The 19139-nt window shown below is 42.5% G+C and overlaps 1 protein-coding gene across 1 annotated transcript; it reads left to right on the forward strand.

Moving 5' to 3' along the window:
* The first annotated feature begins 10029 nt into the window (after positions 1-10029).
* tent5bb (terminal nucleotidyltransferase 5Bb) lies at positions 10030-17679 on the forward strand. Its single transcript, XM_046843685.1, has 2 exons — positions 10030-10306; positions 16057-17679. The coding sequence occupies exons 1-2, from the start codon at positions 10115-10117 to the stop codon at positions 17068-17070; spliced, it is 1206 nt and encodes a 401-aa protein (XP_046699641.1). The 5' UTR covers positions 10030-10114; the 3' UTR covers positions 17071-17679.
* Positions 17680-19139: the final 1460 nt, after the last annotated feature.

The raw sequence follows: 19139 nt of genomic DNA on the forward strand, positions 1-19139 counted from the left end.
CTGGGGACATAAAGTGATGATCAGGTATCAGGAGCCGATGTGACTGCAAACTGTTCTCCAAATCATCACTCTGTTAGGAGCAGCTGTTCCTCCTGACACAAGATTCTTTATTCTACAATCAGCAAAAAGCAGAATAAACTCAAATCTTCCACTTTTATAACCTTCTTCTTGAAGAACAGAACAAACACCTAAATCAGTGTGTTGATGTTAAACAGTGTGTGTGTTCTGGATTTACACTTTAATACCAGTCATGTGTAAAAGTATTTATAGATGTTTGATTATTAAAATAATCTTTTGACTGTGTTTCAGGAGTATTTTTTGTGAAAAATGAGTGTAAAATGAGTGCATGTGGATTTCAGCTTCACAGGTTCTGAACCTTATTATGGCCCAAGGTTCTGTTTGTTCCACACTTCTGCTTTTCCTCTTTTATAGAAATAACACTCGGGTTTTTGGTCATCATTTATTTTTCTTTTGTGAAAAAGATCTCGTGTCAGGAAACCTGAACAGCATGCTGATGGAAACTGTGATCTCAACCTGCCCTACATGTGTGTGTTTATGTGTGTGTGTGTGTGTGTGTGTGTGTGTGTGTGTGTGTGTGTGTGTGTGTTGTATATGAGGAAAGCCATTGCAGTTCAGTTAAAGCGAGGCGAAAAAACCCTGTGTTTTTCTCTGGGCTTCTCCTTCACACACTGTGATTAACGTACCTTTGGCTTCTCGAGCTTTTCTCTGATGGAATTCCAACAGACACTTGTGGTGGTGTTTCTTGGACACTGGGAAAGTGCTTCTAGGAAAATCCTGGCATCAGACATGTTCTCCTGATTCCAAACTGCTCACCTTTCAGTATTCTTTAATTAGCATTTGCTTTCCTACTATCTCTGGGTAATTAGAGATCTCAGGATTTCTTCTTCTCAGCATCTGATCCATGGCCAACATTCCGATTAACCATTCTGATTGACTTCCTTGGAAAATATGAACTGTTTAAATCCTGAAAAATTTAATTCACTGAATTCAGACTGTTCAGGTTGTTCATGCTGTTCATACTGTTCATGCTGTTCATGCTGTTCATACTGTTCAGGCTGTTCATACTGTTCAGACTGTTCATGCTGTTCATACTGTTCATGCTGTTCATACTGTTCATGCTGTTCAGGCTGTTCATACTGTTCAGGCTGTTCAGGCTGATCCTGCTGTGTTTGTGTAACTGATCAGAATTTTCCTGTAATTATGATCAAACATCCAACTTCACTTGGTGACGTGATGTGGAGCTGAGATGTGATCAGGACCTGGGAATACTTTATCAGGGACTGTCGACCAATCAGAATCAAGGATGTGGTCTACACCTCATAATGGAGAAATCCAACATCTGTCTCATTATGTATGAGTGTCATGTTTGAGTTATTTACAGTTTGAGTTCTTCCCACCCTGACACTTCACTGTACAGGGGAAGCGTCTCAGCTCTTCTACTCCACAGAGTCTGATGATGGAAAAGATCTTTTATAATAACAGGTTTAGTCTTTTATTTTGTAATGAATGGCATTTTGTGTGTGTGTGTGTGTGTGTGTGTGTGTGTCCATTTCTTCTGTTTATTTTCCTCATGTTAAATTGTTATATAATCTCTTTTTTGTTACAGAAAAGTGAGAATTTTCAGCCGTCAGCGTGCAGTGATCTCGAGCAGCATGGAGGCTTTTACTCGTCTCTTAAACACCCTGCAGCATTAAAAACTCCTGTTTACTCCTAAAACACGATCCTGTGACTAGAGTGCTGCTCAAAGTCTATTAATGATGTGTTTATTTATCCAAACGTGTGTATGAGCAGCCACGTTAACGTGAACGTGCGTATGAGCGGCCACGTTAACGTGAACGTGTGTATGAGCAGCCACGTTAACGTGAACGTGTGTATGAGCAGCCACGTTAACGTGAACGTGCGTATGAGCGGCCACGTTAACGTGAACGTGCGTATGAGCGGCAACGTTAACGTGAACGTGCGTATGAGCGGCCACGTTAACGTGAACGTGTGTATGAGCAGCCACGTTAAAAAAGGAAAAAACTCCCTTAGATGTTATGAGGAAGAAACTTTGAGAGGAGAAACAATGCTATTAATCCACGTTACTGCTGTTGCAGCTCTGCAGGTCTGGTGTGTGATGGTGTGTGTTTTCAGGTATATACAGTATATAATGAATAAACAGCAGCTTGAAGATAAAATGATTGGGTTGTAAGTTGGAGAAAGTGTCCCGCAGTGAAAAGACCACCCCTCTATAAACCACAGTTTCCATTTAGGGTGAAATTTATGGCAGTTTTGCTGATTACAGTGAAAATCCACCAAATCATTTCTTCTTCTTCATCATCATGACCTTCTGTTATTTATATATTCATGCAAAGAAATGACAAAGATTCAACAAAACTGCGATTTAAAACACACATGTTCAGGAGAAGAAAAAGGATTGACTTCAAAGGCGAGTGAGACGTCAGCGATATGATGTATGTCTCTTAACCTCACTTCAAACACAAGAGCTTGTGATAAATTTATGTGGCTATAAAAGATCATTTCAGGCCGTCTGTAAGCATCTAACATCTGTGTTTAATTGTGGGTGTAGTGTGTCCCAGGCAGCATGTGGTCTTTGTTCTCTGGTGTACGCTGGTGGAGCTGCAGGTATGAGATGGAGAGCTACGAGTGCGTCTGAAGAACTGCTGAAATCTGTAGCGCTACAATATTAGTCCTGATTCAGCGATTCTCTGTGCTGTAAAGCTGTTTATATCACGTATAATAACTGCATTTAACTGGAAGTAAATTAATTTATATTATTATAAATATATGTGCTATATGAATAATATATTCCAGACAAAGTGTACAGTTTTTGTGCCAAGGTGGAAATAAACACAGATTGTGATCTGAATTAGGGTTAGGATTATGGTTAGGGATTAGCGTTAGGGGTTGGAGTTATGGTTAGGGATTAGCGTTAGGGGTTAGGGATTAGCGTTAGGGATTAGCGTTACGGATTAGCGTTATCGGTTAGAGTTATGGTTAGGGATTAGCATTAGGGATTAGCGTTAGGGGTTAGAGTTATGGTTAGGGATTAGCATTAGGGATTAGCGTTAGGGGTTAGAGTTATGGTTAGGGATTTGCATTAGGGATTAGCGTTAGGGGTTAGAGTTATAGTTAGGATTAGCATTAGGATTAGCGTTAGGGGTTAGAGTTATAGTTAGGGATTAGCATTAGGATTAGCGTTAGGGGTTAGAGTTATGGTTAGGGATTAGCATTAGGGATTAGCGTTAGGGGTTGGAGTTATGGTTAGGGATTAGCATTAGGGGTTGGAGTTATGGTTAGGGATTAGCATTAGGGATTAGCGTTAGGGGTTAGAGTTATGGTTAGGGATTAGCATTAGGGATTAGCGTTAGGGGTTAGAGTTATGGTTAGGGATTAGTGTTAGGGATTAGCGTTAGGGGTTAGAGTTATGGTTAGGGATTAGTGTTAGGGATTAGCATTAGGGGTTAGAGTTATAGTTAGGGATTAGCATTAGGATTAGCGTTAGGGGTTAGAGTTATAGTTAGGGATTTGCATTAGGGATTAGCATTAGGGGTTAGAGTTATGGTTAGGGATTAGCATTAGGATTAGCGTTAGGGGTTAGAGTTATGGTTAGGGATTAGCGTTAGGGATTAGCATTAGGATTAGCGTTAGGGGTTAGAGTTATGGCCAGGATTAGCATTAGGGGTTAGAGTTATGGCCAGGATCAGCCAGGGCCAGAGCCATGGCCAGGATCAGCACCAGGGCCAGGAGCCATGGCCAGGATTAGCATTAGGGATTAAGCGTTAGGGGTTAGAGTTATGGCCAGGATTAGCATTAGGGATTAGCGCCAGGGGCCAGAGCCATGGCCAGGACCAGCACCAGGATCAGCACCAGGGCCAGGAGCCATGGCCAGGATCAGCACCAGGATCAGCACCAGGATCAGCCAGGGCCAGAGTTATGGCCAGGATCAGCACCAGGATCAGCACCAGGATCAGCACCAGGATCAGCCAGGGCCAGAGCCATGGCCAGGATCAGCACCAGGATCAGCACCAGGATCAGCACCAGGATCAGCCAGGGCCAGAGCCATGGCCAGGACCAGCACCAGGATCAGCCAGGGCCAGAGCCATGGCCAGGATCAGCACCAGGATCAGCACCAGGATCAGCCAGGGCCAGAGCCATGGCCAGGATCAGCACCAGGATCAGCCAGGGCCAGAGCCATGGCCAGGATCAGCCAGGGCCAGAGTTATGGCCAGGATCAGCACCAGGATCAGCACCAGGATCAGCACCAGGATCAGCCAGGGCCAGAGCCATGGCCAGGATCAGCACCAGGGCCAGAGCCATGGCCAGGATCAGCACCAGGATCAGCACCAGGATCAGCACCAGGATCAGCCAGGGCCAGAGCCATGGCCAGGATCAGCATTAGGATTAGCCAGGGCCAGAGCCATGGCCAGGATTAGCATTAGGATTAGCGTTAGGGCCAGAGTTATGGCCAGGATTAGCATTAGGGATTAGCGCCAGGGCCAGAGCCATGGTTAGGATCAGCACCAGGATTAGCGCCAGGGGTTAGAGCCATGGCCAGGATTAGCCAGGGGTTAGAGTTATGGCCAGGATTAGCATTAGGGGTTAGAGTTATAGTTAGGATTAGCACCAGGATTAGCGCCAGGGCCAGAGCCATGGCCAGGATCAGCACCAGGATCAGCATTAGGGCCAGAGCCATGGCCAGGATTAGCACCAGGATCAGCACCAGGACCAGCCAGGGCCAGGAGCCATGGCCAGGATCAGCCAGGGCCAGGAGCCATGGCCAGGACCAGCACCAGGATCAGCCAGGGCCAGGAGCCATGGCCAGGATCAGCACCAGGATCAGCACCAGGGCCAGAGCCATGGCCAGGATCAGCCAGGGCCAGAGTTATGGCCAGGATCAGCCAGGATCAGCACCAGGATCAGCACCAGGATTAGCCAGGGGTTAGAGTTATGGCCAGGACCAGCACCAGGGCCAGAGCCATGGTTAGGATCAGCACCAGGATTAGCGCCAGGGCCAGAGCCATGGCCAGGATCAGCACCAGGATCAGCCAGGGCCAGAGCCATGGTTAGGATCAGCACCAGGATCAGCCAGGCCAGAGCCATGGTTAGGATCAGCACCAGGATTAGCGCCAGGGCCAGAGCCATGGCCAGGATCAGCACCAGGATCAGCACCAGGATTAGCCAGGGCCAGAGCCATGGCCAGGATTAGCACCAGGATCAGCGCCAGGGCCAGAGTTATGGCCAGGATCAGCATTAGGATCAGCACCAGGATTAGCGTTAGGGGTTGGAGCCATGGCCAGGATCAGCACCAGGGCCAGGAGCCATGGCCAGGATCAGCACCAGGATTAGCGCCAGGGCCAGAGTTATGGCCAGGATCAGCCAGGATCAGCCGCCAGGGCCAGAGTTATGGCCAGGACCAGTGCCAGGATCAGCCAGGGCCAGAGTTATGGCCAGGATCAGCACCAGGATCAGCCAGGGCCAGAGTTATGGCCAGGATCAGCACCAGGATCAACGCCAGGGCCAGAGCCATGGTTAGGATTAGCACCAGGATTAGCGTTAGGGCCAGAGTTATGGCCAGGATCAGCACCAGGATCAGCGTTAGGGGTTAGAGTTATGGCCAGGATTAGCATTAGGATTAACGTTAGGGGTTAGAGCCATGGCCAGGATTAGCATTAGGATCAGCGTTAGGGGTTGGAGCCATGGTTAGGATCAGCACCAGGATTAGCACCAGGATTAGCGTTAGTGGTCAGAATTATGGCCAGGATTAGCACCAGGATTAGCCAGTGGTCAGAATTATGGCCAGGATTAGCATTAGGATCAGCACCAGGGCCAGAGTTATGGCCAGGATCAGCACCAGGATCAGCATTAGGGATTAACGTTAGGGTTAGAGTTATGGTTAGGGATTAGCACCAGGATCAGCCGCCAGGGCCAGAGTTATGGCCAGGATTAGCATTAGGATCAGCGTTAGGGTTAGAGTTATAGCCAGGATTAGCACCAGGATTAGCCAGGGGTTAGAGCCATGGCCAGGATTAGCCAGGATTAGCACCAGGACCAGCCAGGGCCAGGAGCCACAGCCAGGACCAGCACCAGGATCAGCACCAGGGCCAGAGCCATGGCCAGGATTAGCACCAGGACCAGCCAGGGCCAGAGCCATGGCCAGGATCAGCATTAGGATCAGCGCCAGGGCCAGAGTTATGGCCAGGATCAGCACCAGGATTAGCACCAGGATCAACGCCAGGGCCAGAGTTATGGTTAGGATCAGCACCAGGATCAGCCAGGGGTTAGAGTTATGGCCAGGATCAGCACCAGGATTAGCGCCAGGGGTTAGAGTTATGGCCAGGACCAGCACCAGGATCAGCGCCAGTGGTCAGAATTATGGTTAGGATCAGCACCAGGATCAGCATTAGGGCCAGAGCCATGGCCAGGACCAGCACCAGGATCAGCCAGGGCCAGAGCCATGGCCAGGATCAGCACCAGGATCAGCGTTAGGGCCAGAGCCATGGTTAGGATCAGCACCAGGATCAGCCAGGGCCAGGAGCCACAGCCAGGACCAGCACCAGGGCCAGAGCCATGGCCAGGATCAGCACCAGGATCAGCATTAGGGCCAGGAGCCACAGCCAGGATCAGCCAGGATCAGCACCAGGATCAGCACCAGGATTAGCCAGGGGTTAGAGCCATGGCCAGGATCAGCACCAGGATCAGCCGCCAGGGCCAGAGCCATGGCCAGGATCAGCACCAGGATCAGCGTTAGGGCCAGAGCCATGGTTAGGATCAGCACCAGGATCAACGCCAGGGCAAGAGCCATGGCCAGGATCAGCCAGGATCAGCATTAGGGGTTGGAGCCATGGCCAGGATTAGCACCAGGATTAGCGCCAGTGGTTAGAATTATGGCCAGGATCAGCACCAGGATTAGCATTAGGGCCAGGAGTTATGGTTAGGATCAGCACCAGGATTAGCGTTAGGGTTAGAGTTATGGTTAGGGATTAGCATTAGGATTAGCGTTAGGGTTAGAGTTATGGTTAGGGATTAGCACCAGGATTAGCGTTAGGGTTAGAGTTATAGTTAGGGATTAGCATTAGGGATTAGCGTTATGGTTAGGGATTAGCATTAGGGATTAGCATTAGGGATTAGCGTTAGGGGTTCGAGTTATGGTTAGGGATTAGCATTAGGGATTTAGATCTAGACCCTTCCTCTTACCTCTGTATAAACCCCCTGCACCACTTTGAAGTGTACGTGAAACACGTTTTTACATCCTTTTCTAATATTTCACAGCAGAATGAGGTAATCACTCATCTTTCAGGTTTGTCTTGTAAGCGCTACACTCTTTCAGATGAATGAGTGACCTTTCTGGAGCAGTATCCATGGCTTTGTTCTGTAGAAGAATGTTTCTCACACACAGCAGAAGAGAAAACTGGAATATAAACATTTGCTGTAAATACTTCTTCTTGAACCTGCATGATCATGTTGAAGTCATCACACTGTCCATCATGGAGTATGGAATGTACATGGTATTGAGTGGAGAAAGTGTTCAACAGATGAACCACTGAACTCTCAGATCCATCAGTCTGATCTGATTCGTCTAGAACCACTTTTTCTTAATCAGTTATAATGTTTAGACTCATACATGTATTATATACATATATAGAAATAAACCATCACCCAGAACAAGAATTAGTCCCCTGCAGATGTCCAGTACAAGTCAGAACCTGATGAACCGAGGTCTCAGAGCCTCTGGTGGTGTACATTTTCCAGGAATTAAGCATGTTAAGAATTCTCATTCATTCCTCTGGAGAACTTCGTGTCCTGACACGGTAAGTGCAAAGTTATTTAGGAAAAAAAAAACTTGATTGTGTCCAGCTTCTGTGACTTTTGCTAGAAATATTGAATTCAACACTGAAGGGTTCAATGTGTTTCAGTGTGTTGTGAACCTTCACTGAGGTGTGTGTGAAGTTCTGCATGTTCTCTTTGTGTCCACATGGATTTTATCTGGTGTCCAGTAAACCATACTGGTAGATGTATCAGCTGTTCTAAGATATAAAGGTGTGTGTGTGTGTGTGTGTGTGTGTGTGTGTGTGTGTGTGTGTAAAATATTAAATAAACTATAAAACATGTAGAATTGAACATTATTAATTCTTGGTCAAATTTTATAATCATATTTTACACACAGCTCTGTAGGAACAACATTGGAGGATTACAGGAAGATGGACTTCAGAATGCACTGATGGACAGAATGTGGTTTCTGACCCCGGATGAGAAATGTTGTAAAGTAAAAGTGTGGTTGGTGGATTATGGTTTATTGCTGGTGATGCAGAAGATCCTGTGAAGATCGAAGATGCATTGGATTCTATTAACACCAGGATATTTAAACCCTGAAACCTGTTTCTGAAGAAAGGTTATAACTTGATAATAAACAAGATAATGAACCTACACGAAAAGCCTGCGAGATTCTGAATGCACAACATCAGACTATAAATATCTACATTAGGATTTATTACTAAATTGTGATTCTTCTATTTAGCAAAAAAAAAAAAATAACCAAACCCATCAGTTCTAACCTGAGAAGATAATAGAAGCGCTATAAACTGCATTAAACACTCGCGCTCTACTTTATAAAAAGTCAGAATGTAATTGTTTATGAATTTCTGAAGAGTCTCAGTGTGATGAAGCCTAGGAGAAAGATCATTATGAATCTGATGTTTACAGATTTATTTAGGGGTTTCCTCTGCGTATTCCAGTTTCCTCTCCAGCTGAAAGATATGTGCTGTAGGTTGATTGGAATTTCTAAATTGTCCACAGTGTGTGTGCTCTGGTGGGTTGGAACCAATCCTGCCCCGGCTTCCTGTGGCCCTGTGATCAACGATATAGAAGATGAATGGAGTTCTAGTCCACAGTTATTAGCAGGATACACATGAGACTGTGCACATCCTCCCTTTACTAAGATCTTTGGCATTTATATTCAGTAAGTTTTTTGGGAAGCAGAGATGGAAAGCACACCATGTGCAGTGGTGATTCCTGGCAGTCTCCCAGAACCAAAAAATACTGTGCAAATAAATAGTCAGTGTCTGAAACCCACCCGGTTTTACTGGTTATAATAACATGTCTCTGACAGACTTTCCTTATGGAAACCAGGTACATCCAAAACGCCAAGCAAAGCAAAAGTACCCATAAACAGCTGTCTTTGAGACTCGACTGTTCCACGACTGATCTTCACTAAAGGCATACAAATATTAAAGAGGAATAAATAGACCAAGATGGATCGTTCCCCATTTACTGTGGGATGTGTGTGTTGGTTTTTGGAAAGGTTTTCTAACTTTTTATGACAATTTATTCCCCTTTGTTTTTTACATTAAAGTCACCTCGTGATGTTTCTATGTAAACCTGCAGCTCTTGATAAAGAATTTGACCTTGTTGTGATCAGGAAGAATCAATAAGGAAGTGCATTTCATCCCTCAGGCCTGAAATACTGATATTATTGTGTAATAGTACATGAGCAGGTCAACTTCAGGTGTGATGGGAACAGGGCAAGATCCTCGTGATACTCCACCCCATACACATTCATCCTCTAATCATCAACATCTCACAGAAGAATGCTCCTACATATCAGAGCATCAGTGCCAGGTTTCTCTCTGCCTTTGTTTAAAAAGCTTCTGCTGTTCTTCCCTTACAGTGTTTATTGTTGATGAAAAGTGGTGTTTGTGTGTGTGTGTGGTGTGTGTGTTTGGGTCTCATGTTCTGGTGTCCACATTTTTTTAACTGTATAACGTATTTTCTAAGACTATAAACAAAACATTAAATAAATAAATAAATAAATAAATAAATAAAAAACAAATACACACCACAAACGAACCAATCAATGCAGCTCGCTTTGTGGCCTATGTAAAGTGGGTGTGGCTAAGGGGCTTGCTGTGTAATTATTCATGAGGTCCGAGTCATTAGGCTTCTGCAGCGAGTCCCCGCCCCCGGATAACCCCGCCCCTTGCAGAACTTCCCTGGAGAACTTCACACAGGATGAGTTCAGGAACCGCGGATCTCTGTGGCAGTAGAGCTCTGAGGCATTAGGAGGTTCCACACCTGCAGAAACCGCTAACGGTGTATGTTCATTTGTTACCACGGGATAAACTTCACAATGACGTCACGCGTGGACGCGCAGGAACAGAGCCGGCGCTTCTGCGTCTTATCCTGGGAGCAGGTGGAGCGTCTGGACTCCATCCTCCGGGAGAGTGTTCCCATCCACGGCCGCGGAAACTTCCCAACCCTGTCGATTTCCCCACGCCAGATCGTGCAGGTAACACACACACACACACACACACACACACACACACACACACGCTGCACTTTACTTATTTCTAATCTGTTTCTATTTATGATCTGCTGCAGATCCCCACAAAGAAGTAATTAAGCGTTAATTAACTTCTAATAAACAAACAAATAACAAATAAATAAATGCGTGCATGCAGCTGCCTGATCTCTGTGAGGAGCAGAAGCTCTGCTCTCTCCATGAAGATAAACTTCTTCTAAACTTCACACTGCAGTCTTTACAGCTCTGATCTCATTATGGAATAAATTTTGGCTTTTTGGGTCAAAATAAACCTTAAAGCTGAAGTTTACATTATCTTCTGGATTGCATTAAAACAAACAAACAAACAAACAAACAAACAAACAAACAAACAAACAAACGGTCTATTAAAAATGACACTACTTCCTATGAAATTAATATGCAATAAAGAGAAATGTAATCTTTTCTGCAAAATAAAGGTGTAGGGAACGACACTGTTCTCTGTGATATTTCAGTGTTTGTTTTATTCCTTTCTTCATTAATAGATTTAACTCACATGTGATCCAAAACCTTCTGATTCCTTCTGTCTTATAAACACAACACGTTCAATCAGACGCAAAGTTTCAACTTCCATCTTAAGATCTTCAGAGAATTCTTTTATTTTAGGTTTAATTTCACTTCAGGCTAAAAAACTCGAGGAGGTTGTTATGGAAGATCTTCTCCTGTTTTGTGTAAATGTTTAGGAAACTTGAAGCTTTTTACAGAAAGAAAAGTCAGTGGTCTTCAAACAGTAAATGAGGAGGTGAAAAAAGCTGTGAATTCTGACACGTGGAGAATTTTACATCCACATCTGGATCATGATCATAATGATAGAAAACTATAGAAGTGAATTTCTCTGTTTTTAGCTTTTTACCAAACAGCAGAAGTAAACGAGTGAAATGAGACACAGGAGAGTCTCAGCAGGATCTGTTTCTCACCACTTCATTTGATATAATAATAACATACCCAGGAGGTGTTTTATATATATATATATATATGTGTGTGTGTTTCTCTTTTTCTAAACACTTTATATTGATAAACAGAACATTAAATGCCACTGAGGTTCTTGTTAAAGCAGTACAGAGTAAAATCAGTCTGAAATATTTCAGTGCACTACAGTCATACTGCAGAAATATTCCTTCTTTTAAAGATCAATTCTTCTCTTTTTGCATCTCAAATAGCTGATGAGTTTAAAAGGTTTGAACATTTCCCCGTCTGTATAAACACAGCAGATCACACACACTCCATCTGCAGTAGACATTAGTGAATATTCTCAATGAGCCTTTTTTTCTTTCTTTATGGAAACCTGCACATGGAACATGGATCAGTTCCATTATGAAGGACGGAGGGAATTTCCAGACTGCTTTGCTTTCAGAGGCTTAATGTGAAAGTTCTAGAAGAAAGTCAATGTTTCTGTCAGTCTTCACCTTTATCTTAACTGAGATTGAGTTTTATAGACTCCTGTTTTATATGAATCACATTTATACATGTTCTAGCTGGTGAAGATTAGAGACACTTCTTCAGCTGAAAATGCTTCATGTTTAATACAGACTGGTGAGCGCCCTTCCTCTTCCTCCTCTTCATCACTGGTGAGATGGAAAAACACACAGTTGAGAACACAGAGAATGGTGTTTTTTTAGCATGAGTAACTTACAGTACAGTAAACTGTGACTTATTCATTCAAAAAAGGAACATTTACTGTGTACTTTTTTGTGTGCAAATTAAAAATGATTTTATATTTAAAATAAAAATAAAGACCTTTTCTGCCAAACGTCTACATTTCAGACCTTCAATTCTGAGCAGCAGAATGTGACTGAGGAGACACAGGAGCATCTCTGGCCCAGTCAGTCAGACTAATGTTTAGTGTTAAAAGCTTAAAAATAGCATTAAAATGATCTGCAAATAAAATGAAACAAATCATATGGAGATATCAGCATTTCACACCAACATCTGACCTGCAGAATAATGGACAGGTAAGATATTGGACTGAGTTTCAAGTGATCTTCTGCTCCACACCACAGAAACTGCAGCAGCATTATGAAAAAAAAAAAGAGAACAGAATAGAAATGTTTTAAATGAATTGATTAGTAACGTGGATCTATTTTTACTCGTTTGTTCTAACACACACGTGGTTATATTTGAGATAATATTGAGAAAGTGGCCAATCAGCTGCTCGAGATTCACACTGTTGGAGTGTTTGGTTCATATCTCAGGGTTTCAGGAGGAGACCAGTCTGAAATCTGAGCTTCCTCTGTGACTGTACCATTACACTATCTCACAGCGGGTGTCTCAGTGAAGTGATGTCATCTCCCTGAGATGTGCTGAACAACGAGTTGGGGCGAGTGGTACCTGCTTCACTGGCATTTCTTCAGGAATGCTGGTGTTTCCCATCTGGAATTTCTAATCGGCTAAATGTGAAAGCTGGAAAGCTCTTATTTGTATCTGTGATTTAAGCTTTTAACTGTTGCGTGTTCGCGGTAATCTACTCATGAGGAACTTCATTATTGGAGAAAGCGAGAGGTAGGAACTGATATGGAGTTGAAGAGGAAGTTTCAGTGCAACCATGCAACTTGTAAATATATTTATATCGCTAAATGTCACTCATTGGTAATCTCTGAGGAGGTCTTCATGGAGTTATCACCAGCGTTAGGAACATGGGAACATAGATAGGAACACTGATATACAGTAGCAGATCTTTTCACTATAGACATGACTTGTGGTTTCCTCGTTACAAGCTTAAAAGCCTTTCAGTGTAAATCGTGTCACTGTGTCAGAAAGTAATAATGCATCGGGTGGAGCATCGCTGAGAAAAGGTTCATAGGCTTTTATTAAAGAGTGTGAAGAAAAATAAAAAAAAGAAGGGAATAAAGAACGAGTGGGACACCAGACAGGCTCTTTGTGCTTGTAGGTGAATTATAGGAAATAAAAGACCTGCAGGAGCTTGTTTTTTTTGTCTCCTTTATTATGACGAGGATTAGGATTAGGTATAACTGAGAAATCGTTCTCCTGGAATGGTGATGTGGAAAATGAGTTTCAGGCAGTGTTTAAATGAAGGATGGGCTTTTTGTTGATGTCTCCTGATGATGTCTCTGCAGTCCAGGTTAAATCTCCCTGGTGCAAAGCTGCTCAATCATCTGGCCATGTCTATGCTGGAATGCTTCAATAATTATGAAAATGTTCCACTGAGAGTTGAGCGGTTGACCTTTAGGGATGATGTCTAGCTGATTTTTCTGTGTAATGAGACCCGAGACGCCGGTTCTTTCTTCGTGATTGACACGTGAAATTTCTCAAGTGTGTCCAAAATCAGCAGGAAGAAGTGATGGCATTCAACACACATTAGAGATTATACAACATTTACATGTACTGCATTTATCTTAGCTTATCTTATCCACAGTGACTTACATTTATCCCGTTTATAAAACAGAGCAAGTGAGGTTAAGGGCCTCACTCAAGGGCCCCACAGTGGCAGCATGGTGGTGCTGGGATTTCAACTTCTGACCCAAAGTCCACAACTTAACCAATTTATTGATTTAATAAAGAGTTTATCAGTCAGTGTACAGAGCGATCGACTCTCTACACTATTCCTGTTTGCAGCTGTTTGAGAGTATTAGAGAAGTTTGTAGAAGAAAAGTGCAGTGATGATGAGGATGTTGCAGAAAATCAGTGGTTTGGGTGAAATTTTCAGCCTGAGGGGAAGAATGGATTACATCTGACTGCTCATTACTGAGCTCGCTGCACAGTATCATGAGTCTGGAATCACAACTTTCTTTGTGACCACATACATCACTGTAAAACTACCAATTATCTGTTTAAATCTCATAAAATTCCTCCTTTTCCATTTCTACTGGAGTAAAAGTAAAAAAGTTCCGCCTCCTGAAATGACTTCAGTATGAACAGTAAAAGGAGTGATGCAGGAGAACTCTATACACTTCTTCTTCAACAATCCTCATGTTCTCACCTCATAGTAGTGAGGAACGAAATGAGTCAAAAGTAAAATATGACATCTGAATGTAATGAATGAAAAATTGTCCCAAAAATTCTGATAAAACAAAGTAACATGGTAAAATACATCCGTGGTGTTTGGTGAAGTATTATATTTTATATACACATTTATAGACACATGGCAAGACTGCACCCAGAACCACCCAGAACCACTAGAACCACCCAGAACCACCCAGAACCATAATCTGCATCGAAATCTATTTAAACCATAATAAAATCAAAATAATACTTCTGTGTAATAATAATAAATTGCAAATGCAGTTCGAACATCAGGAATGTTCATTTCTTTCTCACACAATTTTCTTATGTTTATTTAAATCATTGTCTAAAGAAGGTGAAAGATCTCAGATCTATTTTAATGCAAAATAAAGAGAACAGCAGACATCTTCTACATCTACATCTACATCAGCTCAATTCAAAGCAGAATTCTTGATTCTGGGGAAATGTAGTGACAAAATAAACAGAAGAACACGAATATAAAAGTGTGAAATGTTAAATGTGCTCCTGCTTCAGTGCATTGAAATAAATACACTTCAGGTGTGTTCCTGCAGTTTATCATTAGCATGAAGCCTGCAGTGAAGTTGGGAGTGAAGCAGCTTGAATTCTCCAAGACAGGCAGTGACTTGTCTGAACCTGAGGATAATCTGTATGCTTTCGCAGAACTGAATCCATTTATGTGTAAAGTTAAAATCTCTCTAAAGCTCTCATTTGTCTCAAATCAGGGATGTGCATTTTTCCCTAAGAACAGAGGGAAGAGAGGGAATAGTTTACCACCTGTGTGAAACTCAGTTTTCCATTAAACTGCAGAAGAGTTTAGTGGTTTAGTGGTCTTTGTTGAACTTTGGTTCATTATGGATATATTTATTTGCTGCTGTCGGCTATCAGCAAAAATCCATACTGATAGTTTTTCCGGGTTGCATTATGCAGTAGAGGAGTGGCCTCTAGAGGCCAATCACTGGTGCCACATGCTGTTTGTTTAAAGTGTATTTTTTATTCATTTTGGATGTAACCTTTTTGTAAACTTTTTGTTTCAGTTTGAATGTCTTTTATTTTACACAATATTTATTAATATATTCATATTTATTTTATTTAGCACATTTTCATGATTCGGAAATGTTTGTGTATTTTTGTAATGAAATTCAGTACTTTACATGAAGTGTTATTTTATTTTTAATCCAGTATCCATTCTAAAAACTAAATACTGATTAATCGTTATCTACGATCCAACTTAGCGATCGCCACCGTTAAAATCGCCACGTAAAAAATTTGCAGAGCAAATCCAACCCAGTTCAGGATTCAATGCTGCTCTACTCCATGTGCTCTCCAACTGCAGGGAGAAAACCCTTATGAGTCAAACCAGTTGGCGTGGGTAAACATGGGAATGTTTACTGCGTTAGATTTGTATAAATCTACTGTACCACTGTGTATGAGCCTGAAGATATACAAAAGATCTAGAATTATGATGAAACTACAGATAATAACAAAAAAACAGAAAACTTACAACCTGAGATAATTATACAATTATAAACAGTTTAGTCTGAAATTGTATTTTGAATCATTTCCAGGTAGAAACATCTAAAAGTGTCAGTATTCAGACTGAGCATAAATAAATAGAGATTGTGTGATGACCACAATGATGCAATGATGAAAATATTTGTATCTAACTGTGTTTATTTGTTTCTACTTTTCTCTTTCTTTTGTCCTCCTGTGTCCTGTAGGTGGTGAGGGCCAGGCTGGAGGATGGAGGGGTTACAGTCCGTGATGTGAAGCTTAATGGTTCAGCTGCAAGCCATGTTCTTCACAAAGACACAGGTTTAGGCTACAAGGACCTGGATCTGATCTTTGGCGTGAGTTTGGGCGATGACCGGACGTTTGATGTGGTAAAGGAAGTGGTGCTGGCCAGTCTGCTAGACTTCCTGCCAGCTGGGGTGAACCGCGAGCGCCTCAGCGCCCTCGCCCTCAAGGAGGCATACGTGCAGAAGCTGGTTAAAGTGCGCACTGACACTGACTGCTGGAGTCTCATCTCACTTTCCAACAACACGGGCAAGAACGTGGAACTGAAGTTTGTAGACACACTCCGGCGTCAGTTTGAGTTCAGCGTTGATTCATTTCAGATCGGACTTGACTCGCTGCTGCTGTTTGACCGTTGCTCTGAGGCGCCCATGTCGGAGAGCTTTCACCCCACTGTGCTTGGCGAGAGCATGTACGGAGACTTTGAGGAAGCTCTGCAACACCTGCGCTCCAAAACCATTGCTACACACGGTCCAGAGGAGATCCGGGGTGGCGGTTTGTTAAAATACTGCCATCTGCTGGTTCGAGGCTTCCGGCCGGCGTCGGAGGAGCACATGAAAACCCTCCAGCGCTACATGTGCTCCCGCTTCTTCATCGACTTCCCAGATGTGTGCGAGCAACGACGAAAACTTGAGGCGTACCTTCAGAACCACTTTGCTGGCATGGAACACAAACGCTACGAGTGCTTGATGACTTTGAGGAATGTTGTTGATGAAAGCACCGTCTGCCTGATGGGTCATGAGCGGAGACAGACCCTGGCCCTCATCTCAGCGTTGGCGCTGCGTACTTTCGCCGAGCAGAACGCCATTCCCGCGTTATCCAACGTCACCTGCTACTACCAACCTGCTCCATACGTACATGATGGGAACTTCAGCAATTACTACGTGGCTCATGTGCACTCTCCTGCTAACACGTACAGGACGTGGCTACCATGCAGCTGAGTCACGGAGGAGGCAGAAGGTGAAATCATGACAAGTGCATTCCAGTTCTGAGCTGTTGCCTTTCCATCATTCTGACTAAGAGAGACAAATATTACTGATTTGTGTTCTTTCCTTCGACCTGTTTTCAGTTCTGTCTCCTCCAACATAATGAACACTGCTGTAACTGGTTTGAGCCACTCTGTGTTGTTTTTAACAAAATAAATTGAGACTTTATGAAAACGTGTTGAAAAAGGAAGTGAGAGAGAAAAGAAAAAAATCTGAAACAGTTCTCAGTTTTATTTCTTTAACTGTCATCCAGTTTGTGGAGAAACTGTATATAATATAGAGTTTTTTCTGTATGTTTATATATTAAATCTTTAAAATAAAAAACTAAATAATTCTGCAGAAAAAAACTACTGTTTTACAGAATCATGCAGTTTTTCAGGTCTGATTGTGGTTTTCAGATTTCCTTCTTGTTTGAGTTTTTGATAACCAAAGATTTAATTTGTAATCTTCCTGTAACTCTCTGAAACTGAACACAGTAAAATGTACGAGTTTTAATTTGAGGATTTTGTACTGTTTATTTTTATTTTCAGCATCAGGGCGTTTTCATATTAAATATCTACTAAAAACAAACAGAAATTAATGTTTAATGTTTTCAGCTTGTTTTTATTGTTGCGAGTTTTGCATACATTTCTGTGTGGGTGAGATTTTTTAAATGATCATTATCCGTCTGTCCGTCTGTCCGTCCGTCCATCCATCCATCCATCCATCCATCCATCTCAATATGTGTAATGTTCATGGCTGTATGTATGTATAGATGCAGCTGGGACTCGTTACACTGCAGTGAAGAACGCAGTGTCAGTGACTGAAGTGGAAACATCTCCCTTCACCGAAATCGCAATTAACATCGTTGTGGAACATTAATTCTGACAGACACGTTCCTCACAGATTTCCCATTTGTGTCCTGGTTAAAGCAGATCTGTGCAACGCAGCACAGAACCAAAATACTGAAAACATCCACTAAATACTGCGTGTTATTAAATACCAATCACAGGATTTTATTCTGCAGAGGGAAAATAGGATCAGAAACAAAACAGTAGCGAATCTACAGAGGGAAAAAGAGCACTCTCTCGGGATCCATGCTGTAGTGGAAACCAAACGGAAAACCATCTGGTCTGGTTTCCACACACACACACACACACACACACACACACACACACACACACACACACACACACATGTCTGCTCAGAAGCATGCAAAAAAGGACAAACATAATCTTACTGAAGAATGATTTAGACTTTTGGCTGCCTGCAGAGTTAAACACACACACACACACACACACACACACACACACACACACACACACATACAAATATATATATATATATATATATATATATATATATATATATATATATATATATATATATATATATATATTCTGTATATACATACATATGTGTGTCATAAACTCCCAGCACAGATGTTTATAATTTCATTTAGTCGTATTTCTCAGAGCTTCTGTATAATGCATGTGTGTGTGTGTGTGTGTGCTGTTCTGTAAAAGTCTTCCTAAATTCATGCTTGTTTGTGTGGAAAGCCATACTTCACTTCCTCACTTGGCTGAGAATGAAATGCTCCAGTGATGTTTGCAGAGGAAACTCCAGATGTGCACTACACACGTTTTAAAGTTCCTGCTCATTAATTAATTTATCTTTTTTTTTTTTTTACTTTTTACTCTTTTACAGTACAGACCAAAAGTTTGGACACACCTTCTCATTCAAAGAGTTTTCTTTATTTTCATTACTATGAAAATTGTAGATTCACACTGAAGGCATCAAAACTATGAATTAACACATGTGGAATTATATATGGAATTATATACGCATTGATTATAAAATATTACTACTGACGTATAAAGCACTTAACGGTCTCGCACCGCAGTATCTGAGTGAACTTCTGTACCAGTATGATCCTCCACGCCTACTTAGATCAAAAGGTGCTGGCTATCTGTTGGTTCCTCAAATAATGAAGACTACAGCAGGGGGCAGATCTTTCTCTTATAAAGCCCCACAGTTATGGAACA

Source organism: Silurus meridionalis, chromosome 29 (assembly GCF_014805685.1).
Source record: "Silurus meridionalis isolate SWU-2019-XX chromosome 29, ASM1480568v1, whole genome shotgun sequence".
Classification (NCBI taxonomy): Eukaryota; Metazoa; Chordata; class Actinopteri; order Siluriformes; family Siluridae; genus Silurus; species Silurus meridionalis.